This window comes from Cryptotermes secundus, unplaced genomic scaffold (genome assembly GCF_002891405.2).
Source record: "Cryptotermes secundus unplaced genomic scaffold, Csec_1.0 scaffold407, whole genome shotgun sequence".
NCBI lineage: Eukaryota > Metazoa > Arthropoda > Insecta > Blattodea > Kalotermitidae > Cryptotermes > Cryptotermes secundus.
The window spans coordinates 1,107,302-1,132,955 of record NW_019741981.1 but is presented as its reverse complement, the minus strand read 5'-3'; the positions used below and the strand labels follow the sequence as shown (position 1 = coordinate 1,132,955).

General features: G+C 43.7%; 1 protein-coding gene across 3 annotated transcripts in view; it reads left to right on the top strand.

The window, feature by feature from the left end:
• LOC111872920 (polypyrimidine tract-binding protein 1) overlaps nt 1-25,654 on the top strand; it is a 670,096-nt gene that overhangs the window by 58,601 nt on the left and 585,841 nt on the right. Inside the window, exon 2 of one of the 3 annotated variants that reach the window (XM_023867206.2) lies at nt 5,879-6,024. The exons of 1 other annotated variant lie outside the window; for it this stretch is intronic. In XM_023867206.2, the coding sequence (XP_023722974.1) occupies nt 5,962-6,024 (63 nt within the window). In that variant the 5' untranslated portion in view covers nt 5,879-5,961. Of the gene's footprint in view, nt 1-5,878; nt 6,025-15,348; nt 15,406-25,654 lie in introns of those variants that run through there. One more of the 3 variants, XM_033754885.1, reaches the window with a different exon arrangement.

Genomic DNA, 25,654 nt, shown 5'->3' with positions numbered 1-25,654 from the left:
GACGAAGCTCATAACCTTAGTTGCGAATGCACCGAAGCCCAGCCTTGGATAAAATATGCGCAGAACACTTTGGTTGACACCTGCGCAGTCTGGCAGTACATACAAGTATGTAGCAAGATTACTTTAATTTGAACCGTGATTACATAAGTGTATGGGGTACGTTCTGTTAAGAATTGTTAGTAAATTTACCTGTATGTTAAAACAGAAACGCGCCAGAATCGGAATACTGTTGAGGCCTGTTATAATTCCGTTATAAGCAGGCTTGACTTTGCGTCTGCAGAGAGGAGCACCTTTCGTGTCTCTGCCGATGGACAGGAGACTTGCACGAATGGTTAGATGGTGGCTGCAAGGACATACGCCGTTACTGCCTTCAGGCGGAATATATCTGAGGTCGCGCTGTCGGCTGACCAGTGACCAGCATGCATACATTCGTACAGAGTAACAAGCCCAGGGAATCTGGAGCAGGCCACAGCTCTAATTAGTCCTCCATGTAAACACACACAAAAGCCTGAGATAGACTTACTGTGTGCTCCCTCTGGGCTTCTCCATATCCACACGAAACAAGGATAATCGCCAGGTACAGAGTTTATCCATGACGGCAACGAACGGACGTTCTTCCCCCTCGCTTGGAAAATTTGTTAGCAGAACAGACTTGGCGCTTTGCTTGATTTTTCATTGTTCCATTTTAATCAAGATCGCTTACCGGCGAAAGTATGTTGAAAGAACAAGTCTTCTCATTAGAGGTACTGTGGTTCCTGCCTCATATGGTCGTGGTGCACATGTACCGGGATTCTGATATAATGCTGTGTGTGGGATCCAACATTATTAAATTTTTGCCACGAAACTTGGAGCTTCAGGGCAGCTAGGAGCCGTAGTGGGGGAAACTTTAGAATTTCGGATTTCCTAGATTGTTTTTTGTTCTGTCTTGTAGAAATAAAGCTGTTTAGCGAGGTTGTGCGATGAAGGTACTGATATAAGAAGGAATACAAGTTTCGTGAATGGTGGGAGGATTACCCTGTGGAAAGTTGCTTACGAAGGCAGGCAGTGGTGATTCTTGGTCGCGTGTAGGTGAACTGAATGTCCGGTTGCTATGAATGTTTTAGTATTTGCTTGACTACATAAGCAGTACGCCCTGAAGACCCAAAGTGGAGTGGATTTATAGATTCACGTATTCTTCACCCCGACACTACTTGGAGGTGAGTGGTCAGCTTCACGCCCTGGCCTCTTTACCCACGGGGAAGAGTTCCCGGCACCCATTGTATAGGAAGCTGATTGGCCCCCATATCCTCGGGCACCTCCTCGAAACCTCATTCGGCGTTGTGATCTCTCACAGTCCAGTTTCGTGAAGTATATTTCCCAGTAGAAACTCTAACAATACTCTCTGCTGGTGACGACACATTTCGCCTGGAGACGTCGTTCTTACTGCATCAGCCATAGCTCCTTTTCTGCGACAGCATTTCCGGCTCCGTCGATTCATGTTCCCTGCACATGGTCAGCTGACCTTTGCTTACTCTGGCTTCTTCAATATCACCACATCCTGCTTGCGTCTCAGGTGACTTGGTAACTTGACGTTTTACAGGGTGTCCATTCTATTTCCCGCTGCATTAGTTAGGATATTATGGTTCAAGTATTCCGAATTGCTAGGTCGACCTTCCACAGTGAAACCTTTTTTGCCGCATGTGTTGAGTAGGGAATCATTCACGTCCTAATCCTCGTAACTTTAGCCGTGTAATCCTGTCCAGTTATATTTCTTCATCGAACCAAGTTTCTGGTATATTGCAATATTTAACATCTCTTTAAAAAAGCCGCAAAGTCACCAGAATTGGGCGCTGCCCTCCTCTCCGTGTTGTGGTGACATACCAGTGTAAGATATTCATTACGCTTGTCACAAATTTCAACGGTTGTCAGCGTGTCCACACAATCTTCACTCTCACACGCCTTTACTTTCGCCTCCAAAACGTGAATATTATGCCTTCTTTGAGCGCCTTCCGAAAATCGCATTTTGTTATTGTAAACTTCATGCACACCATCCCACTTTTTCTCGTGTTTAATTGCTTAAAATCATTTTTCACTACTTCGAATTCTCGGTTCCAACAACCGATGTTATCCTGTACACCCTTTAATATCGCCCATATCGGTCCCGAAATATCTCACGAAATTTAGCCTGTCTTCGCCAAAGTTAAAGCCAAGATTCACCCAAATTTCTGTAGTTACCAAGAACATCCCAATACACCCCACCAAAGAAACATTTTCGTTATTTCTTTCATCCCTCCTGTTGTCAGTGAGCCTTTTCCTCGGTATTGTACCATAGTTAGTTATTGGAGAGGGTGGGTTTCCCCATGCACTTAGACCTGTATTGGTCCATTGTGCTTCCCTCTATGATTTCTACCAGTCTCTATATCCTACCGGTACTGGTGCTTACCATCAGTCCTGCCCAGCCAGCGAGACCGGCTCTACTAGCTGAGAGGTATCTATAATGCTTCCCCCATCTACCAGAGGAATTAGAGACTGCTGTTGGGCGGGAAACGTCCGTAATTAGGCTCAGTGACCTCCTTAGGATATATGAGGTTGTTTTACGTGCCGTAAAGCTACGACACGGGACCCACGGCATAAAGTCCCTCCCGGAGGACTTGTTCCGTGAATTTTTCCGCCCTTAAAAATTCGACGACCTCCGCCGGATATTTGAACCCGCGTACTACGAGTCATGAGGTGGGAACGTTACCTCTAGACTACAGAGGCCGCTTATTGTACCATAAGTAATGCCAGTTGTTTTTAGGGGAACCTCAGTACTGACATCCATTGCCACGCATCCAGGACACTTAGTCCGTAGAACGCATCTGATCTGTACAATTCCTGCCACATTTACGAAGGAATTTCCATTTATTTGAGTAAATTATTTGTTTGATATATTCGTATTTGCTGGATGCAATGTTAAGCGACTTCACAAAACAGAATCCACTGAACACTGGAAGAATTCGTAGCAATTCATAATAGAATTCGGAGGTAGGACAGCGTTATTTTCTCTCTCTTTTGTATTCAGGTGTAGCGATCCATATTTTCTTCTAAACGCTAAGCTAGCTAGACATTTCATATCAAAACGAGGATATAAAAGCAATGTCAGCTATAATACTCTCGTGTTAAGGGGAGAAATGATATGTAAGAGCCTACACCTATTGTATGACATAAAATTAATTTTCTCCAAGTCTGAAATCATGATGCAAGGTGCAAGAACATGGTCTGACGCTCTGTGCGGTCTCCCGCTGTTCCAGAGGGTTGGAATTCCAGACCCTGGCTTATTTCCTCACCACCCATTGCTTCATATATTACATTTCGCGTCGTACTCCCGTTGCGTTCTGACCCATAGATTAATGCATCATGGGGCTGTTATTAAATGCTCAAATGTGAGATTAAAGAATTGTCGTAATTACCTTACTTGCTTAAGTTGGAAGTTTTATTACTGCAATAGTTCATAACTTTGCACAATACGGATCATGCCAAGTTATTCGCCCACCCGAAGGAATTTGTATATTTCGAAGCTCGATCCATAGTTCAAAATTCAAATAGGTCTTTCCATCTATTCCTAGGTCTGATTTATTTATGTCTGGAGGCATACGTTGTACACCTGTGTCCCTTTAAAGATGCATTCTGATTACATGCTGTTTCCAACTTAAGTAATAATTTTGTTCTTTAACTGTGTTTGTAGTTCGCAGTTCTTGTCATTTCTGCTTTCTTTAAAGGAAGTGCATAAAATGAACCCGCAGTGTTCAGGTTATACGCGAAACTGCTGAACACATTTCGAAGACTCTGGTGTATTAGGTGAGGCACTGGAAGGTTCATGTGACTCTGGGTGCAAGAAAGGAGCATGAAATGATGGTTCAGATTGCGGACGTGTAAGTGTAGTGGGGCTGGTAGGAAAAATATTGGTAAGAGCAGTAAAGGGACGACTGGAAAAAGAATCACGACGAAAAAAGTGACACATTAGTTTTCCCCGAGGACGAGGGGTTTGTGGAAGATATATTTGTGTTGAGACAGATGTTTCAGAAAGATACGGAATTGCGTTTGGTATGTGTATATTTAAGTAAGGCGTGTGATTCTGTACCGAGATTAAAATTGTGAGAGGCTGTGAGAAAATTCTGACTGGGTTGTCGAGATGCCTCCACAAAAATACTAAGGCACGAGTTAAAGTTAGGGGTCCGGGCAGCAGAAGTGTCTCTGCAAAGGCTAAGAGATGGAATCTGTATGGCGTCGAATCTTTATGAATTATATTTACAAGTTACCTTATTATAAAACTGGACTCAAAACGTGGGAGGGTGGGGGTAGTTACTAAAGATGAGAATATATTTCTTTATGCTTTACTGATGACCAGGTGATCGTAGCCCAGGATAAAGACGATGCTCCCTATATGATACAAACGGTTTTGGAAGAGGGCACCACATGGGGGATTGCAAGTAATTTTTTGGGGGGACGACGACGATTGAAGCGGTAGCTTATCATAGATGTTTCAGAAGTAGAAGATTTATAAATTTCTAGACAACAGATAGAAGATATTCCGAGTTTTAGATATTTGGGCTGTCTCCAGTAAGACAGGTACAAGCCACGAAGATGTATGCAACAAAATATGGAATGGGTGAGCCAATATTAGAATTCAGTCTTACGGGAGCGAAATTTAAGCCTAATTACGGCGAATCTGAAATTACGCTATAACGAAAGTAGTGAGCGAGCGAGGCCTGCCTGAAGAAGATGCAGAAAATCGGAACAGATGGAAACCCGTCTCTCCTCCAAGGGAGAAAACCTCTGAGGAATAAGAGTTACATCCAAAGTGGCCTAGGTTTGGTTTTTGTCAGTCCGATATAACCGTTGAGGTGGGGTGAGACTGAGTCCTCTTGGTACGTCGGCCACTATCTGACCTGTTGAGGTCGCGCCATAGCTCAAGCGGTTAGTCGCTGACTTGCCACCGCGGCGGCCGGGGTTCGATCCCGGGTCTGGTCAAGTGAGATTTGTGGTGGACAAAGTGGGGCTGTGGCGGGTTTTCTCCGAGTACTTTGGTTTCCCCTGCCAATCTTCATTCCATAAAATTCTCCATCATCATAATCACCCGGCGCATGTACAATAGGTCAATCAGTGGCCGCCGTGCCGAGTGTACCCAGTTGGACTCCTCCCTCCACTAAGCGAAAAAACTGACCTGCTGTATCACCCCCATATGGTAGAGGATGTATGTGGAGCAGTTGGCGGAATGAAGATTAGTAGGAGAAACCGGAGTACTCGTAGAAAACCTACTCAAGTGCCACTTTGTCCACCACAGATTCAACATGATTTGACTTGGGCTCGAACCCGGGATACCGCGGTGGGAAATCGGCATCTAACCACCTGAGTTATGGCACGGTCCTTCTGGGCGGCTTGACAGGTGCCTGTAATGGCTAGACATTTGTTTGTGAAGTCGCTTGTATTGAGTACACGCAAAAATTATTTTCTTATTAACTAATACCGATAGTATGGGGAATTGGGTGTGCCTAAATTATAGTTGGGCCGGTCACGGTTGCCGGGCGGTCTAAAGCATGTACTGTCTTCGCTCGCTTGGAAACCGGGATCGTGGGTTCGAATCCCACTCTGGGCATGGATGTTTGTGTGCGTTTTTCTGTGTTTGTGTACAGGTAGAGGCCTTGCGACGAGCTGATCACCCGCCCAAGGAGTCCTACCGAATGTGTAAGATCTAGAAAAACCGAAGTGAACGGAGAAGTTCATGGAGGTAGGCCTAGGCCCACTGGGGCTGTAGTGCCAAGGGGGGAAAAATAGTTGGTGCATGCCAATTAAATTGTTTCTCTTGTGACGTTACCGTGACTTTACGATCCCCGTCTGCCATATTTTCTGTTTGTTGCAGGTAAGGCTGATAACCTGTTACATTAGCTTTCATAAACCGATAGACGGTACGTAGCCGAGTAGCTCCGAAAGAGGAACCATAACATGAAGAGACCCATGGACCCATTCTCTTACGGTGAGGACAAGGACGAGGACTACGACGTAAAGGTATGTAAGTAGTGACACTGCAGGACACATGCACGTTTGTAAACCATTTTGTCTTAGAAGTCTCAGTATTTTTCTAACACAAGGATTTAATATGTAAAATCTAGTTTTCCCCGATGTTTTGTACAGCCACGAAACTTGGTTCTTCACCCTGAAGAAGTGTATAGATGCAGGACGTTTGAACACAGTATTTGCTGAGAATAGTCTGTTTCTTTATATGTGGCACGACAGACCAATGCGGGCTAAGGCCTCTGGTTTTCATATCTTGCTCTATGGCATTTTCGTAGGTCTCCTTGGACGGGGGATCGGCCCATCGCAAGGCATACGCATACGGGCCAAAAAGAACAGGTATACAGACATGCTCCGAGTAGGATTCGAACCACCGGTCACAGTAGTGGAGCGATAAAGGACAGTACGTACTATGCGGCACAGCCAGTCTGATTTCCGGATGGATATTGGTTCTTGGCTAAGGGGGGCAACGAATAAATGGAAGAAAGTGGGAGGATCAGTTTGTAACCTTAGCGTGTTGTTAGTGCGACAGGAATAATAGGGATAAGGCGAACGAGACTAGGCCAATGTTTCTCAACCGCCGGGCCGCGGCCTGGTAGCGGCTCCTGGTATCAGTTGAACCTGGCCATCTTATATATACATATATAAAAAAAACTTACCGGGCCGCGGTCTCACAAATGTTGAGAACCACTGGACCAGAAGAGGTGTACATAAACAATTCTCCTAGCGAAGGGAGACGTGGGAGAAATTGGCGTGGGTAGAATAGTATTAAAATGAAGCTTGGTGAAGTAGGTCTGTGGTTGTGTACCATACCTACCCGAGATGCAGTCTGGTGGCATGCTTTCGTGAGAATGGTGAAGAACTTTCAGGTTCTGTAAAATGCTCGGAATGTGCGTAGTCCGTCTGAGTAAACATCGGCTGCTGAAGGAACAAGCCTCATCCATACTGTTACACACCGAGAATAGGTAAGCAGTGTTGACTTTTGTAATGGCAAACTATTTTTTGTCCAAGTATAATAGAATGATCAAGTCAAGGAGGATGAGGTGGGCAGGTAATGTAGTACGAGTGGGGGAGACGAGGAATGCGTATAGGATATTGGTGGGAAAGCCAGAAGGAAAGAGACCACAGGGAAGACCAAGACGTAGGTGGGTGGGTAATATTAGAGTGGATCTTAGAGAGAGAGGATGGGATGGTATGGGTTGGATAGATCTGGCCCAGGATAGGGGCCAGTGGAGGGCTCTTGTGAACACGGTATTGAACCTTCGGGTTCCATAAAATGCTGGGAAATTCTTGAGTAGCTGCAGAATTGGTGGCTCCTCCAGAAGGGCTCAGCTCCATGAGTAAGTAAGCAACTATTTTTGTGCCTCAAAATTTTATCCGTATCGCCGGTAACAGTGAAATGAAAATTGTTATGAAACCGTCAGGCATATAGGAAGTAGAAAAATCGTCCAGAAAATAATGAACAGCGTTTAATTATGGTGTAGGCATTTCTTGAAATTCGTAGCATGGGCTACATGGGCTTTGTATTTATTATTTTCCATCCAGAGCTTCACACTATCAAAAAACAACAAACATTTCCTGATAGTAAAAGTATACCCTTCCTATAGAAGTCACGATTTCATCTCAGAATCTTTGGTTCATGAGATCTCGGTGCTTCAGGTTTATGTTTAAATGTCGCCGCATTTCAGGTCTCTTCTGAGAATCAATGGAATGCGCTCATGCCTTGGATTTCTTCAGAATAATTTTACAAAATATTTTTAATTGTAAATGCCAAATAGCCTTATTCCTTGCATCCAGGCGCAGTTTCGGTTCTGCGCCTTCCAGCAGACTTATTTCCTGATACTTTTCGTTATAAAGTACTTATACGCGTATATGAATGAATGTACCAGTATGAGGGGTGGGCCTTCTCGGCCCTTACACCGCGACCTACAGTGATCTAGGGCCGCGCCATAGCTCAAGCGGTTAGTCGCTGGCTTCCCACCGCGGCGGCCCGGGTTCGAACCCGGGTCTGGTCAAGTTGGATTTGTGGTGGACAGAGTGGCGCTGGGGCAGGTTCTCTCCGAGTACGTCGGTTTCCCCTGCGAATCTACATTCCACCAATTGCTCCACAGTCACCCTCACCTATCATCTGGCGCTGTTACAATAGGCCAGAAGTGGCCGCAGTACAAGGGACTTGTTAGTCCCACCCCACTAGCAATAAAAAAAATACAGTGATCTATTGTGCTTCCGCTTTTGATTATCCCCTTAGCTTCGAATGAAGCGTAGGATTTTGTACGTGGGGGCGTCGAAATAGTCACTTGGTTCCATAAAGTATTATACGCATGTATAGTACTGATACCACCTCCCACACCATACGCGAGCACGCACAGACTTTCGTCGTTGGCTCACGTTCCCGGTACCGAATTATGTGTTCCGATAAAGAACAGGTTACCATTTAATCGAGGTTGAAATTTAGTTTTTTTTTTTTTGCGTAAGGAGTGTGTTTGATTGAGGTTTTAAGGCGCGTCCACATTACTCGTAATAGTTCAAAATGCATAGCGGCCGCTGCCTGCCAAACCCTGCTCGGTTACTCATTATGATGACATTGCAGCGCTCTACGCTAAGTGACCGCCGTTGTGTAACCCAATAGATCACAGTCCTTGAACGATTGTTCATTTTCATTGCATACTGCAACAGAAAAACCTCATTATCTTGTCTATTATTACATTTAACCGAGAAAATTTGTATTTTAATATCCCCTCATTTGTTCTTGTAACGTTTAACAATAAGTGAAGTGAAGATACTGCTCCAAACGTGGTAGTTGGCGCGGTTTGGATATTGTGTTTCATAATTGCACGTAATATTTTACAGGTTTAAAGGGAATGCTTTTATTATACATGCTGCAAGAAGAGTAGATAGACTGTTATTGCGGGCTCTATTGTGTAAGCCTCCTACGCGGGATATTTCCAGAGCTTATTTAAAAAAATAATAACACGAGGCACGTAAGTTAATGCTTAAGGATGTTGGGTGTATGCCTCGTATAGAAGTCTGAAATAAGTATTGATGTTAAATAAGGAGGAAGAGATTAATCACGAAAGAGTAGGGCAGTAGTATCGTCTGCATATAGATTTGAGTAAAGTGAAAAATTGTGATTTGTCATTTCGTGATTAGTACGCGAACGGAGTGTGACTCATTGCACCCAAGGCATTGCTTTTATGTAATTTCATAGTTTCTTTAGGGATAGATTACTTTGGACCGCAGTGGGGGAGATTTCGTTTATGTCCATACCACAAGACAGGAAGTAAAAATGATTCGTGAAGATAAAGGGAAATTAGACAAACTTCTGCGTTAAGAATAGTTACTGTACAGTGTGAAGTGGTTGAGGAAACTGCCTTCTGTGAGCTCCTCACACTGACAATATAAATATGAATTTTAAGGCCATGAGAAATAATTTTTTGCCCTACCTAGGAGTTCCAGTCATCTTCTGTTCTTATGTTAATGAAAGCTGTTTTAATTTCCATACATAAGGCTTATGAGCTTGGTGCCTTCTGCTTTCTGTTCCTTTTTGTGTTGTCTCTCCCATCATTCATATGCGCTACGTATCCAGACACGTTCTGGGCTATACTCCACTCAGAAATCGCCATGATTTTTTTTCTTCCTCTTCGCTCCAATTTTGGAGCGTAGGGCTTATTTCTCAGTTTCATTGATCATTTTCACAGACGGTAGGACTCCTTGGACGGGTGAACAGCTCGTCGCAAGGCACAGGACAACACAAACACACACCAAACATCCATGCCTTGTGTGGGATTCGAACCCACGATCCCGGCTTCCGAGTGAGCGAAGACAGCACATGTCTTAGACCGCTCGGCTACCGTGACCGGCCGCCATGAGAGTATTTATAATTATTGGGCTCTTTGATCGACCGGCTCAGTAGGGCCAGAGCAGTGCATGATGAAGTTGGGATTATTAATCTTTGCAGTAGTTTCACGTACGAGTTCTTGATTTACGAATGTCTGTAGGTTAGGTTGCAGTTGTCAGCTACAGGAATGTCGAATCTGCAACTCGCGAGATCAGTATTTTACACAGTTCTGGTTACGCGGATGAAGGCAAACTCCGCAAACCCGTGGAATCGAATCCAGGCATTGAGAAATGTTACTCAGAGCAGGGGTAATATTTTGTCTCTGACATCTGGCCTTGGAGTTCAATATCTGTCGAATATTTCGAACCGTATAAACGATTTATAATAAACTGTGCTACTTTTGAAAGCCTCTGGTTTCACACACACCCTGCTTGGAGGAAGGGTAGTGGGCTGAAGTTGCGAATTTCCAAGAGACGCGCATGGACGTAAGCCTAATTTGATCGGATCATAACATACTGTTCGTATTTTGTATTTTCGTTTTGTAGTCCTTTGAACAGGCGGGCCGTTTAGGGGATGACGAAACAATTTTGATTTTTAGTAGACCTTTTTCTCGACATAAGCGAAGGTATTAGGTTACATTTAATTTCATACGTTACATAAATTAAGATTTGAGAGGAAACAAGTTACACTTTGCATCATATTTATTTTATTGTGCCTTGGGTAACGCGAAATTCATAAGTTAAAGGATATTATCTGCCCATCTTTATGTTTTATCTCCTAACCTACTCTGTTGATATAGGTGAAATTCTGCATTGAAGATAAGAAGTAAATTCTATCGGGACGACTTTGGTATGATCAGTATCTGCATACAACTTAACTTGAAACTGAAATTAAATTTAGGCACTTTTCTAAAAAAATAAGCTATCCATCCACGCTGTCATCTGGTCACATAATGAGAATGGCAACACTGCAAAGCATGAATCACTTTGTGGTCAGTGGCTAGTGCTGCCATGTTTGAACTGTGCATAGTAGCAAACTTACCTTGACATGTCTAGCAAGTGCTTCGACGGAAGTAATGTTTGGATAGCTCGTCACGAGAATGGGCTATAAATATTCTGAACAAAGAATGAACATGACGCGTTTGTTCAAACATGAAGGGAAAACCAACCGAAATCTGCGAAATGTTCATGTAACTCTGGAAGTTGAATTTGAACGACCAGTTGGAAAATACGTGGAGGCAAAAGGTCGGGGCTTATTTTAAGGTAATTTCGCAATGTTTGCCTCCGGAGACTCAAAGGGTGCGGGTTGAGGTATAGCTCCACGCGATCTGGAGTACATCGAATGGTCAGTGACTTTCTTATCGCTATGGAGCCATTTTTCTACTCACCAACAAAATTTTATGTCTTCATTTACTGTCTCCAGCAGCGCACGGCGCGCGTTGCTTCAGTCCTTTAGAAAGTGCTTTCGGCTTGTGGGAGACACTGTTATAATTTTTCCAAGACACTGTTACTCTTCTGTTTATCCTTCTGCATGATAATTTAGCACCTATTGGGGGTCTTAGACATCTGTTTTCGCGTTCTGGTAACGTTTCTTGTCAAAGGCTATGCATCCTCCAGCAGGTCGGTGTGACAGACGGAGTCATTCAGTCATGCAAGCAACCCTGCAATGAGTTATACAGTTACTCAACCAGTCAGTCAGTCAGTCAGTCACGTTATTAACCGCACTACCGTGGCAAATATTAAGTTTATTAAGTAACTATAAGGTAAAGGCATATTGTTTATTGTGATATGAAGTCGTACGCCGTGGTGACACGTGTGATTTATTTGTCGCATTGAAATTTGTCGCGTGGTGGCCCCACACTAGTATGACATACCCCTTCGTATTCATATCGTCATTATGGTCGCCTTACTTACAGCCGCTTAGAACAGTGGTTCTCAACCCTTGTGCGACCGCGGCCCGCTAAATCTTTTTTTTTATATATATATGTAAGAAATGACCCGGTATAATTGATGTTAGGAGCCGGTACCGGGCTGCGTCCCGGCGGTTGAGAAACACTGGCTCAGAAAATGTCTGCTCGGTTATCTCTGTAGTAATGTGTTACTCTCCAAGAAGTAAGCTTTAAAAAGAAATCAGTTTACTATTTTGCACAATATAATACCAATGTTTTTGCCTATTTTAGAGCCTGAAAGAAGGGTAAAAGTAAAGTAAAGCTAAAGCCATGAAGGCCCATAGGGTTGTGAGACGTTGAGGGTCCCACATTATCTAGACAATCGGCTCAAAGATGGCGGTAAGGTTGTCAGCCTTACGCGCCGGCCGCGTTTTACTCCCCAGGAAAATTTTATTTAATTCCTGGTACTCATTTCTGTTAGAGGCTGAGTGAACCCCAGGGCCATAGAGTGGCCGGAAGGGTTAGTTTTATAAACCACAGAAAAACCTAACCGAAGAGGATGAATGCTTACGGAAAATATTCCTAACGTCTGCAGGTATTGCATATGTTATTTAGAACTACGGGTCTATTAAATAGAGGCTGAGAAGAGGTAAGCCTGCATCGGATTTATAGGGGGAGGGGACTTATACAGATGTCGGGTGGAGATCGCCTTTCATTCAGGGAAATACGGTTAACTTCGAAACGCACATTTTTACAAGATACCATGGCACACAATATACAGGATAGGTTCTGCAAAGGGAGCCCGAAAATAGCACAAAATAAAGTTCTTGCAAGTGTATAGAGGTTCCATATCTTAAATATTAGAGAACAATGATTATGGTCTGTTATTTATTTATCGAGAAGAAATAAGATACTGTGATAATCAGATAAGTTACATCCATATTAACATCTTTGGTTTTCAAAATGTACCTCGTGGACAAAAATGTAGCAGGTAAATAAACGTAAAATGTTAACTTGGTAAAGGCAATTACAGAGACACAAATCAGAGAATAAGACTGTTAGAACAGGGAGTCCTTCCTGAGAACCTAATAGTCCCTCAACTGATCGAGTAATTCCCCGTCTTACATGGAAGATTCTGTATCATTTTAGCAAAACCTCAACATTAGGCTCTCAGTTCTTAGCAGTCTGACTATAGTCTTCATCTTCACCTCCAGTAATTTTAACATCCACGTTATTGTTACTGGTGGAAAACCGCGATGGAGTTAATCTGGGAATAAATTGTATCGTACCTTCATCCTGTACCCCATTTCTTTCTTTCCTTTATTCTTTTCGCACCTTGTTACCAGCTTTGTCCATAAAAACGGCGAATTATATTACATCTTTATCCTTAAGATGGCACAGTTTCGAATACAAATACATAAGTTCACGTGAAAAATACTATAGTATAAGAACGACAAAACACGTGTAGGGGGTACGCGTGACGAAGATAACGGGTCCTGGGACATATGATGGGATTTATTGGCACATTGGTTACAAGTTCTCTTAATCACAGTCAATTATAACGCTATCACTGTTCTACACACCCTCAGTTCACCATTGTACATGCACTAGGATTCTCCGTTTCGCTAGTCGTCTCCTGGCAGCGGATCTCAAACAGAACGGCTCGGTAAAAATCCTATTATTGCTAGGAAACGGCTTGGTAAAAATGCGTCATCAAACACACGGAACAATAGAAGAATTGTTGGACGCATTTTCTATACTGTCCGTGTTACCAAGGGAAATAAACGATTATTTCTTCCCAGAACTTCTTGTTTTTGTTACTTATGTAAATAATGTGCTGATTAGGAACATTAGTGCAATGTGGTTCAGAGTTTAAAATGCTGCTGTATTGTGTGCCAAATCTCGAATATTTTTTAGCCTGATTTTATTTCACATTCATACGTACTGTTTAGATTGTATACCTACTTATTTTGTAGCATATCGCAACATTTATTATTTGTAAAGTGATTATTGTGTGCACTATGCAGTTAGGCTTCTATATGTGACACTTTTGTTACATGTATAGATCAGGGCAATATATTTTTTTCCATTTTAACTGCGGAACCCCTTCGAGCACGAAGATTCGAAACCGAAAGAATAGTTCATGTAAACAGGATAGGGCAGTTTTGTGTGTTACTTGGCAGTATGGAAATTATTAATAGATCATGAAACAGATTTTCTCCGAGATGTTCACGATGATTCGCCTAGAACTGCCGGGTAGGAGCGATTTGTGATTGTTTTCTGTGCAGTCTTGATAAGCTCCTATCTAGCAGGTGATCAGCCTGTGACCAGCTTGTTGAGTGCATCTTTGTAAAGGGATATACCGGTATTTGCATAAACATTCCATGCGATTCTCTTCTTCATTTCCGAACTTTGCCATTTCCCCCTTTGCTTTCCATAATGCGATGTAGAGGATAGCAGCTTTGCCAAAGGGTGTGAGTGCAGATCGCAGTGCCTGATTGGGGAAGGCAAACCGAAACGTTGGAAGATACTTGGGCCTAAGAAGGCTGAAATATGTATGCGTTTTGGGTGTCAGATAACGAGAATACTAGCGCTAGGAGGCTTCGATGAGCTGCACTTAACAACAGATTGCTATACACGTACTATAATAGAACAGTTGAGTGAGAAGTGCCGATGTTGATGAGGCTGTGTGGAATGCTGCAGATTGGAAGACTGTGGAGGGGATGAGAATAGTATAAAGGTCGTGGGGGTCTAGAGAGGTTTGTATGGAGGCCTTTCGGGATAAATATCAAGGTGCCCCAGTACTCATCATGCACGAGTGGGATTAAGAGGGGTTTGTGGCAGTTGAAATTGTAAGTGAACGGAAGCTCTTGTGGAGGCGCAGGGCGACTCACTCGAAAGAACGTAGATTTGATCGCGGGGAAAGTAAACGTTTTGCTATCAAAGCTACGAAATGACCCCGCAAATATTAGCCTTTCTTCTGAAGTAGACACTTCCACGCTTCAGTGCCGTCTTAGGCAGCCAGTCTCGACGTTGGTCTTATAGTTCAAGACCCAAGGCCCACATTCATGGGCACAGAAGGTGATTTGTTGTCTGCATTGACAATTTTTTAAGGCTGTATGATTAGACCTGTTTAGGATACCGCAAAGCCGTCGGTGTCGGGGAATTTTTGTATGATACGCGCTTCATCCTCTGGCTGGCTGCCTTGCTCTTTGAGAGAGTCAGCTGCCTCATCCTTCCCGTCGAAGAGAAAGTTTCTTCTTTTCCTTATAGTGGCAGTGCAAGTAACATCGAAGTGTGCGTTAAATAAGCGGATGTCTGGTTGGAGGAGTAACGTATTTTACGGAATGCCCTGCACCATGGAGTTTGTGTCACATGTAGCTATGTCTTTACGTGTGTTCACACTGGGTGTGGCTTTTCGTATGATGGAACATTAATTAGGCCCTACACTGTGTGTTGTTATGGGCGTGGTGGCACCTTTTTGTACATTTCCAGTGTTACCACGAGCGCTCTTTGGCCGTGTGAAACTGCCGGTTGTTGCGATGAGTTCTCTAGAAATTCGCTGAGGTCAGTACAATGTGAGGGAGCTTCTCGTGCAGTCACACAAGTGTTTCAAGTTCCTGCTTAGTCTGACGCTTTGCTTGTAGCTGTAAGTAGGCTCTGTATTTGTATACGCATGTTGTGTGGTTCGGAATGTAAATTAATTTGGAGTTTGCGTTTATTAGAAATGACAGGCACGAAGATAAGATTCTAAATGGTAAGAGAACATATATGGAACGGACTGGATGTTGCTAGTCCTGTGAGAAACCAGCTGTGTACATGGGATAGCGATCAGCAAAATGCAGTCGCGAGAAAATCAGTTCGGCTTTCAGACGTTGTTAATAATGTAACCCGTTAGACGGGAATGGGGGTAGACTCAATACAACTGGCCCGTTCGTCTCCATGACCAGACAGGTTCTGGGACACATTCACCCTCCAATACAAAGTTACCATTGTCTTCTCGGGCTGGTTGATCCAGTTCGATTCCGAGAAAGGAAGTATCTTCGCCACTATCTCTGGGGCTGACCTATCCCCCATGCCGGGGATTCTTTCCCTGGAGGGGAAGTAATTGGAAGTTGAACCTGATGATTCACTCTCATCTAGTGCTAACAAAAATGCGTGGAGCCTTACCTCTAGTCCCCCTCACGTGTTCATGGCGTCGTACTTAAGCACAAGGACGACTTTAACTTACCTTCTACCTAGCTTTGTTTTCTCGAAAGAAGAAATCGCAGAAAGGCAGTGCTTTTACAAATGCAGATTTTGGATTCCGATGTGTAAATCTTCCTATTTTTAGCCCACTCTGTTTATTAATGCTAAGCAGCAGGCTTATGCTATCATTGTGCCGCCTGTATGTCTGTGTAGACCTGCATGTATCCGCCTTTCCAGCTGTTGAACCAACTGGCCGGTTGTGACAAAATTTGGTAAGACCTTACGCCATTGGAGGTCACCCGAACATGGCACATTTCAATTTCCTGCAGTCTTTAATAACTTCATGGCAGTCACGTGTAATGCCGTGTAATAATAGAAGTTTGAGAAATAGGGAACTTTTGTCTAAATTTTTTATGGCACGTAAAAGAAAGTGTCCGCTTGTGAAGTCCGAATTTTCCTTCCGATTCGATGGCGGTACCCAATGAACGTTCGGAGCTGGACGCGTGAAATTTGATATGGACATATATGAATCGCATACCTAGAAATTTTTGCATGAAAGTTTACCTTTTAAGTGAACAGGTACGGACATGATTACTGCTTCAAGCTCTGAAAGTATGTCCGAAAGTTTTAACTGAACGGAATCTGAATTTAAGCAGTAATAAGCACAGGAATAAAATTATTAACAAAGATGATGATAAACAGATTTGTAGCAGTATAAATCTGCGAGCAGGGAAGTTGGCTTTTGGTGCTGGTTAGAACTCTTCGTTTATCAAACATTTTCATGGAACAGTATTTTGCGTCCCCAGCAGTTTTTTTTCCCCGGCTTGCTGCTTGTGGCGCTCATATCACTGTAGTCTGCTTGCAGCTGACAGTATAGGGATTCCAGTATCCCCCTCCCCCACCTTAGATTTAACGTGTTCGTGGTATGAGGATTTTCTACTCGTACGTAGTGCCATTACCGACAGTGCTTCCTATGAGTGTCTTTTTATGAACACGTTCCCAACATTTATCCCTTGCCTTAGCAGTATGACGACCGCCTCTATGGTCTAGTAGTCAAGAGTGCCTGGCTACAGACCCAGAGGTCCCGGGTTCGATTCTCGGCGCTACAAGATTTTCTGAGAAGTAATGGGCCTGGAACGGGGTCCTCTCAGCCTCATGAGGATAATTGAAGAGCTGTTTCAAGGAAATAGCGGCTCCGGTCTAGAAAACAGATTAACGGCCGTCGAGATTCGTTGCGCTGACCACATGACACCTGTATCCATAAAAGTTGACGCTCACTTCGCCGACAAGGGGCGTTCGATCGGTTGGTATAGTTCGCTTGCGGAGTACAGGCCACGGAGTTGGTTTTGTTTTTTCTTAGCAGCATGAGACAGTTTTACACTGTTATATGTATTTACATTAGTCTTTTTTCCTTTGTTGTGCATCGGAACATCTCTTCTTCCAATTCTTAGGCAGCTTAGCGTCGAGTGATCATGTGGGAGGTATCCACGGAAACCCTCATTCAAAACTATCTGTGCCCCGGTGGAGATCCAGAATGTGTACCTTCCGTACACTAGTCAGAGTGTTACCCAATTTGCTGGGTTGTCGTAGTTTCTTATGATACTGACTCTTTTGCTTCACATGTGTTCTCTTTGATATACGCGTATTCTTCCTTTTGTTTCTGGTAATTTGCATGAAGCTTCAATGAAGATTCATCTTGACTGAACCGTGGAGATGATTCATATGCACGATGAGCTTATTGTGGCTCTTGAACACTTTCTCGTTGAGTTTGGAAAATGCCCGTGTATGTGGCAGGTGGTGAGATTTTAATTGTTTCCTGATTCCGACAGAGGGTGGGTCTGATTCTGAGTGTGGTTGTCACTGGCAAAATATTGTAGAGTAGAAAGAATGACGTGAGCTTGAATGAAAACTGTCTGTTGCAATTGAATGTATGGGAGGGGTAGAACTGTGGGCCTCTCATCCGCCTCCATTGCCTGTTGTAGATAATTACGAAATTTTGAAATTATTAATGATTGAAACGCCTGGGACATTATTTCGTACGCCCCTTAAGAAGATAATTTGCAAAGAATTTGTACGTGACATTCTGAAGCCTCATGACTTTGCTTTTGAATTCTGCGACGTTTCGCTGCTTGCAAAACATTGAAACATCCGCCTCATGTTTTGACTGATGGATAAGAACGTTCCAACGATCAGCTTGGTATATCAGAAAACACTTTAGATTTGTACTCGGGAGGTATCGTGTTCGAATCTGTGCCCGTCTAATTAGCGTCCTGTGTGTTTTGAACGTTCTTTTTCAGTTTCTCATGGCGGCTTTTTTTTTTCCTTGGCACTACAGCCCCAGTGGGCCTAGGCCTACCTCCATGAACTCCGTTCACTTCGGTTTTTCTAGATCTTACACATTCGGTAGGACTCCTTGGGCGAGTGATCAGCTCGTCGCAATGCCTCTACCTGTAGACAAACACAGAAAAACACAAACATCCATGCCCTGAGTGGGATTCGAACCCACGATCTCGGCTTTCGAGCGAGCGAAGACAGTGCATTCCTTAGACCGCTCGGCTACCGTGACCGGCCTATGGCGGCTTAGTAACTTGAAATAAACCACGGCCACCTTTTCAGAATCTTTGCCTGTTCACCATTCATGATTTTCTTTTCATGTCTTCCTTCGTTATGCAATTCAGCAGTTGAGGCAGCTGACTTGTAATGTCAGGATCATCGGCTGCCACTGTCTTCGGTTGAAAGCTGACATTTCAGTGGCTTCGAAACAAGACTAGACTTTCCGTCGAAACAGGGTTGTCGTCGCCCAGTATGAAGTGGGAAGAATTTGTGACATGTACTTGCAATTCAGGGCGGGTCACGGTAGCCGAGCCGTCCATGGCATGCACTGTCTTCGCTTGCTCGGAAGCCGGGATCGTGGGTTCGAATCCCACTCAGGGCATGGATGTTCAGTGCTTGTGTGTGTTTTTCTGTGTTTGTGTCTTGCCCAAGGAGTCCTACCGAATGTCTAAGATCCAGCAAACCGAAGTAAAACGGAGAGTTTCATGGAGGTAGGCCAAGGCCCAAATTGGGACTGTAGTGCCAAAGGAACTTGCAATTCAGATGCTTCAGTATGTATTTATATGTAATAACGATATAGTTCAGTGTTCCATTTTTGTTCATAATTCTCAGTAGCAGACATTTAAAAATAAGTAAAGCTATCCCTGTACCAGGTCGTGAAGGCCCAAAGGGTTGTGAGACGTTGAGAGTCCCACATTATCTAGACAATCGGCTCAGAGATGGCGGTAAGGTTGCCAGCCTTACGCGCCGGCCGCGCTTTACTCTCCAGGAAAATTATTTAATTAATTTTTGGTACTCATTTCTGTTAGAGGCTGAGTAAACCCCAGGGTCATAGTGCGGCTGGAATGATTAGGTCAAATGAAAAAAATCCAGTGACCTCATCGAGACTTGAACCCGCGACCTTCCGGCTTGTAGCATAGCCCCTCAACCAACTACGCTACCGCGTGCCCCCAGCACACATTAAGATTGCGTTAAATTTGTATCATATACTGAAAGTTCCGAACTGTCGCCATGTTTGTATCTATTGTAACGTTCAGAAATACAATTAATGCAATTTATGTGATTGAGGCTAATGAGTCATTAGTTATCTCACGGAATTGGACGTTAAATATAGATTTAACACTGTTTTGTGGGTTTAGCATTCTTTTAATTATGACTGTTATAACATTTCTGTAACGTACGTTGAATGTCAGATAGAATAAGTTCGCGTGGCTGCCATACTGGTGCCATTGTTGGCAGGAAATTGAAACGTATAGAGGAAGAGTACCCGTCATGGGCATAGTTTTCGTACCCTGTCTGATTAAAAGTGCTCATGTGGTTGTAAGCTACTGACGGAGGCTTTGCACCACGGTCATGTACTGAACATTATCGGGATCCGGGCGGAAGCAGATCTTGTACGCTTGTATGTCGTTCGAGAGTTAAGAATGCGAAGCACGTATGGTTTGTCTATTGATTTCTGGTTGGGACTTCCTCTCCGTTATGCGAAAGGAAACTTTGTTACAACTTCATGTTGATTTATATGAAGTGTGTGAAATTGACTGTACACCACTCCTTTTAACGAACTTTAACTATGCCTAGTGTGAGATATGCAAAGATGCAGTTTCAAATACATGTGTGTTAAAAGGACCAAAAGTTTTTACAAAATCCTGGACATTTTGTGTTACGTAGTATGAAAGGAATGAACGTCTTGAATGCCAATCGAAACGAAATCGGATATAGTCCGTTTTCAACCGCTTTTCTGAAATAGAATTTGTAGCGATTAACGTCCCCGTATTTTTTCAGGCCGATATCTGTGGTATAGTAGCCAGATTTCCTGGTTGTAGATCCAGAGGACCCGGGTTGGATTCCCGGCGTTACCAGATTTTCTGAGAAGCAGTGGGTCAGGAACGGGGTCGCTCTGTCGGTATAGTTCGCTTGGGGACTAAAGTCACCGAGTTTGTTTATCAACCAAGAACATGGACTGAGATGGGACAATTATAGGAATATAAATAACAATTGTGCATAAATAACACGACATACGTAAATTTGGTAATTCGCGACCGGTGTTGTGCCATCTTAACATTGGTTCGCGGTTTTGTTCACTTCCGGTCTATAGTTTGAAGGAAGTCACTGTCGCCTTTTCGCACATCTTTCCCAATCTGACATTTGTCATCAGCGTACAGTCACATTCAGCAGTACATAAAATCACTGTGTGATGCAATGTCGTGAAGTGACGGAATAAATTAAAACCAGATATATTTGTGCCGTCTTGTGTGATATCAAACTAACGACAAAGTCTCATAAGCGTGGTTCATGCGTATGTCCGTTCTTTTGCAAGAGGACAACAGACAGAAGGAGATCAGTAACAGAGTCAGTTGTACGCGGACATTTAAAATGTCCTCAGTCATTACGACAATGATTGTTGTGATAAGCGGTGTTCAGAATTCCTCATATCCGTTCTTGGATGGTTTTGAAGTACGATTTCCGCTTGAGTCTTCCAGTGGTTTGTATTCGTGTCCATACTTGTGTGCAGGCCTGTGTTACGTGGACACAGTGCAGGTACGCGTATGCGCAGGTCAGGCTTTATACGTGGTTTGACCCTATAATGACCGAATTCCTTCTGAATAATATCTAGAAATTCATTTCGTACCTCACTGGAAACACAAACACAAATGCGTACTATGAGGGCAGAATGCAGAGTTTCATTGTGTTAAAGTAGATGGTATATATATTGACCACTCGGCGTCAGAGGGTTGACTTGTCCCGGCCAATACTGACGGGCGCATACACGCACAAGTATAAAGATGCATTACTGCTTGATGCAGTTTGTTTTTAGACAGAGATTAGTGATGGACTGAAATCGAGAAAGGCAACATTCTTTTAACGGTCTCCAAGGAGCAAAGTTCTGCTAGAGAAGAGAATTAATAATCGGTCACCTGATCAAGAATTTCCGCCCTCTTATGGGATCCAAAGTTTATTTGCAACGTTTACAAGAGCCTGTCATTGATCCCTGTCTTAAGTCACCTGAATACAATCCATAACCTCATATATTAAGTCAGCAAGATCTGTTTTAATATTGTGTTCTTCTCTACGCCTGAGCCTTCAAAGAGTTTTCTTATCGTCAGGTGTACCGACCAAAATGTACGCGCTTCTCATCCATTCCTGCAACTTCCGTCTCATCCTTGATCGGTGTTCTGATCTTAACACGTTACCAGAAAGAAAGACTGTCGAGCTACTGTGAGCAGATCTCATTTATACCCCTCAAGACAGTGAGTGCAATGAAACGTGTGTTTAATGCCTGAGCATCACTTCTGTCCAGTAACTAATTACTCAGATATTCATGAATTTCCGTGCTGTTGTGCAGCAGTGGACCGCATCTGTGGTCTAGTGGTCAGAGTTCCTGGCTACAGATCCAGAGGCCCGGGTTCGATTCCCGGCGCTACCAGATTTTCTGGAAGGGGGTCCCCTCAACCCCGTGAGGATAATTGTGGAGATATTTCAAGGAAATAGCGGCTCCGGTCTAGGAATCCGAGATTAACGGCCGTGGGGATCCGTTGCGCTGACCACGCGACACCATCTATCCGCAACAGTTGGCACTAATTTCGCTGATAAGCTGCGGTCGCTCAGTCGGTATAGTTTATTTGCGGACCACGGCCCACGGAGTGTGTTTTGTTTTTGTGCAGCAGTGTGAGAGGAAACCGCCACTGGACCTCATAGCGAGTCCACTCAACCAGCTCACATCCTCAAAACCTTTTCTCCCTTTTAATATTATCCTCTGTTGTAAGCTCCATTCCTAGTCGAACTACGAGTTCGTTCTTCCGGTAGCACACGAGTGTCGTGCAGTCGCCAGTTCAGTCACGAATTGAGCCTGCCGTCGTCTCGCATTCCATATTGATACTTCTTAGCACCGTGTCGTCAGCAGTGCGATTGTGGCGGCCATGCCGTGGCTGGGTGTGGGATGGGAAGACTGCCACAGACATGCAGTGCAGGGTCTTGACGCTTTGTGCATTGGCAGACGATTTTTATAAGGATGAAAGTGTTTTCTTTAGGGGGGGGACAGGAAATCGTTACCGTTCGAAATGTTTCAGTTTCAGGCGCGTTCGCAAGAATTGAGAGTGACATCGAGGAGCACCGTCGGATCTGTCTGACCGTTCAGTCATCTTTATTTCCGTTCGTCTCTTCGCATTTTAACAGTTTGGCTCCCACGGGATGTGACAGTTTATATCGGAGAATTTTACCAAAATCTGCCGACACAAGTAAATTTTGCTGGAAGCCGGGGGGAAAAAAGAACGGACACTTTACACGGAGACCCAAATTAGATCTTTTTAGGAGTATGCCTCTTTGTCTCATACCAAGTCGACGAGAGCACACTGGGTTTGCGTGTCAGCGATGCAGTTGCCATCCCATTCATTATGTGAACGCGCCTTGATTGCTAGTTATACGCACATTTTTTGTCTTTATTTATTTATTTACTGTTTATTTGACAGTGAAAAAGCAATTGGGAAGGACATGGAATGAAGCGGTCTTGCCAACTTTGAGGTACTGTCCCCACATTTAGTTAGATGGAGCGAGGAAAACCACGACAGTAACTGATGGGCCGAATTGGTATCGCGACATCTTTACAGTACATTTACTGGTAAACTGATAGTGGGAAGGTAAGAGATTGAAGTTGTTCTCGTGCTTGAGGACCACGTCATTGAGGCACAGAGCGAAAGCAAATCTCCTCCTTCACCACGGCTTTGGTTAGAGGTGAATTACGCGTATATGTTTATATTACATAATTAGTGTTGAACAAGGAATGCTTGAGTTGGAAGGCTATATATATGGTCTTGTTACTCCAGCACTATATATATATATATATATATATATATACTAATACTTCAGCATTTACCAGTGGTTGAATATACATACCTTGTATATAGAGAGGACGGTCATTGGTGGAAGGAGAGTGGTGTAAAGTTAGGAATAAGAGTGAAAACCGGAGAAGGGGGAGAGGGTTTCGAAGAAGTTAGAAACCAGTGGGAACAAGTTCTAAATATTTAATTCGTCGCCGTGGACTATCTGGAAGTTTAAGTCTTTTTAGAAGATACATTTCAAATCGTTTTTGCATCTCTTCTTATACCTCATAGCCTTCCAGCGCAGTAACAGCTGTTACAGACCCGAAATTGTTCGAGCTGTCCGTTATTTCATTGCCTCGCAACTGACGCTTGAATGTTCTCTCTTTTTCTGTGTCTCTCACCATCTCTTCTTTTTTTGAAGTAAATTATTTAAAAACGGGGACCAGTGGAGGGAATTATCAAAACCAAAACCTCATTGAGTTTGTTTTTGTTTTACCGAAACTGCGTTTTCAGAAAACGTGACGGATGCGTGGTGTTCCATGTACACGTAGAACGTGTACTGACGAAAATAAAAAAAAATACCCCCTAATGGAACCGCATCTTGAAATAAAAGACAGTAAGGAAAGTGGGCTAAAAATAGCGTGAAGTATTTCGACTCCTGCCCTTCCCGTGCGGATATCATACTCTTACATGCGAGAGGTTGCGGTCGTTTTGTGTCACCTGTATCGAACTAGATAGAGGTCAGTGTCAGCTTCCGTTCTGGACTGCATTTACTGCAGGAATGATTGCCCAGTGTATGCTAGATGAGATATTAGACTCCAGAGCTTGCACGCGTGGCGAATAGAAACATTCCCTTCCGGGAATCGAACCCATATCATTCGTTCCATAGCTTTGTTGTACTCCCTGGAATCCCAAAATTGATTTCCTATTGCAAGGTGTCTTTGATTTCATTATTTTCCCCAGATAGCTCAGTCGATATAGTGACGGCCCACGAGCTGGACGGGCGGTGCTCGTGTCCCAGCAGGGAAAATAGATTTTTGTCTACCTCACAGCATTCAGACCTGCTCTCGGGCTCACACAGCCTCCTATCCAGTTGCTATCGGGTGCTCTTTGCCCGGGGGTAAAGTGGCAGGGGCATGAAACTGGCTGTTCACCTCCACCTAGTCCCGAGGTGAAGAATGATGGACTTATACCAGCACTCCCCCGTTCGTCTTCATGGCGTGATTAATTAATTAAATTCAGAGACAGTTTTACCTTTACCCCGTAAGTCTCAGTGTTTGTTTTTCGGATTTAAAATCGCGGTTCTTAGTAGTTCGATTGCAGATATTTTGTATGTGCTGGTAATTGATACGTTGAAAGGAAGGAGCCACGTTACAGCTAAGCAGTGTGGAGGGGTTCCTCCGAAGAATGTGCAGTGCCATTCCATTGTAACCTCCTTGGACATTAGGCATAGAAATTCCGGTGTCCATGAACTTGCTCGCTCCGTGTCTTGTCTGGCCTTGAGCGAAAGTAATGGCGTTTGCCGTGACGTAGATGCATGCTTCATGGAATATTCTTAAGCCGTGAATAAAAGCATAGGGTTGGGGCATTTAGTTCTGTTGCTTTTTAATTAACTGTTGTCGTAAAAGTGTTAGGCTCTGCTACTACTAGGCTTCGCCACTGTTGCGGTTTGTATGCTGGTGGGAGTTCAGGCTACTCCTTATGGCCCATATATTAATTGAACATGTTTTGTTTTCATATTGCCTTCTGGGTTGACACCGTGTAGTGTGTTAGGTTGGTGGAAGTTTCACTTCCGAAATTTTGAATTAGTTTAGAATTTGGAACGGCAGTTGGTGTCGATGAAGCGATGCAGTATGTCGCGGAAGGTATATGACGTTGATATGGATAAGCCGTGCAATTTATTGTTAACGTTATTTTTGGACATGTTTAGGCCTGTTTGATCATCAGAACCCTGTTCGTTGAAGAAAACTTGGAGAAGTTTTGCAGTTGGTTGTTGGGAAGAAAGGAATGCTTGCATATACCCATGCCAGCTGTGTAATGCGATTGGATGCAGTATACATACTTGAAGACAAGTTTGTTATTTATACAATTTAAAACGTGACTCTAAATAGGATTTATTACTGTAATGTGTAGTTACCGCCGGTCACAGTGGCCGCACGGTGTAACGCAGGGATCGTGGATTCTGTTGCCACTCAAGGCATGGATGTTTGTTCTGTGTGTAGGTAGCGGCCTTGCAACGGGCTGGTCTCTCATTCAAGGAGTCCTACTATACTGACTGTGTATAGGGTCAAGACACTGAAAAAAGCGGTCAAGGCCCAACAGAGGGCTGTATAATAATAA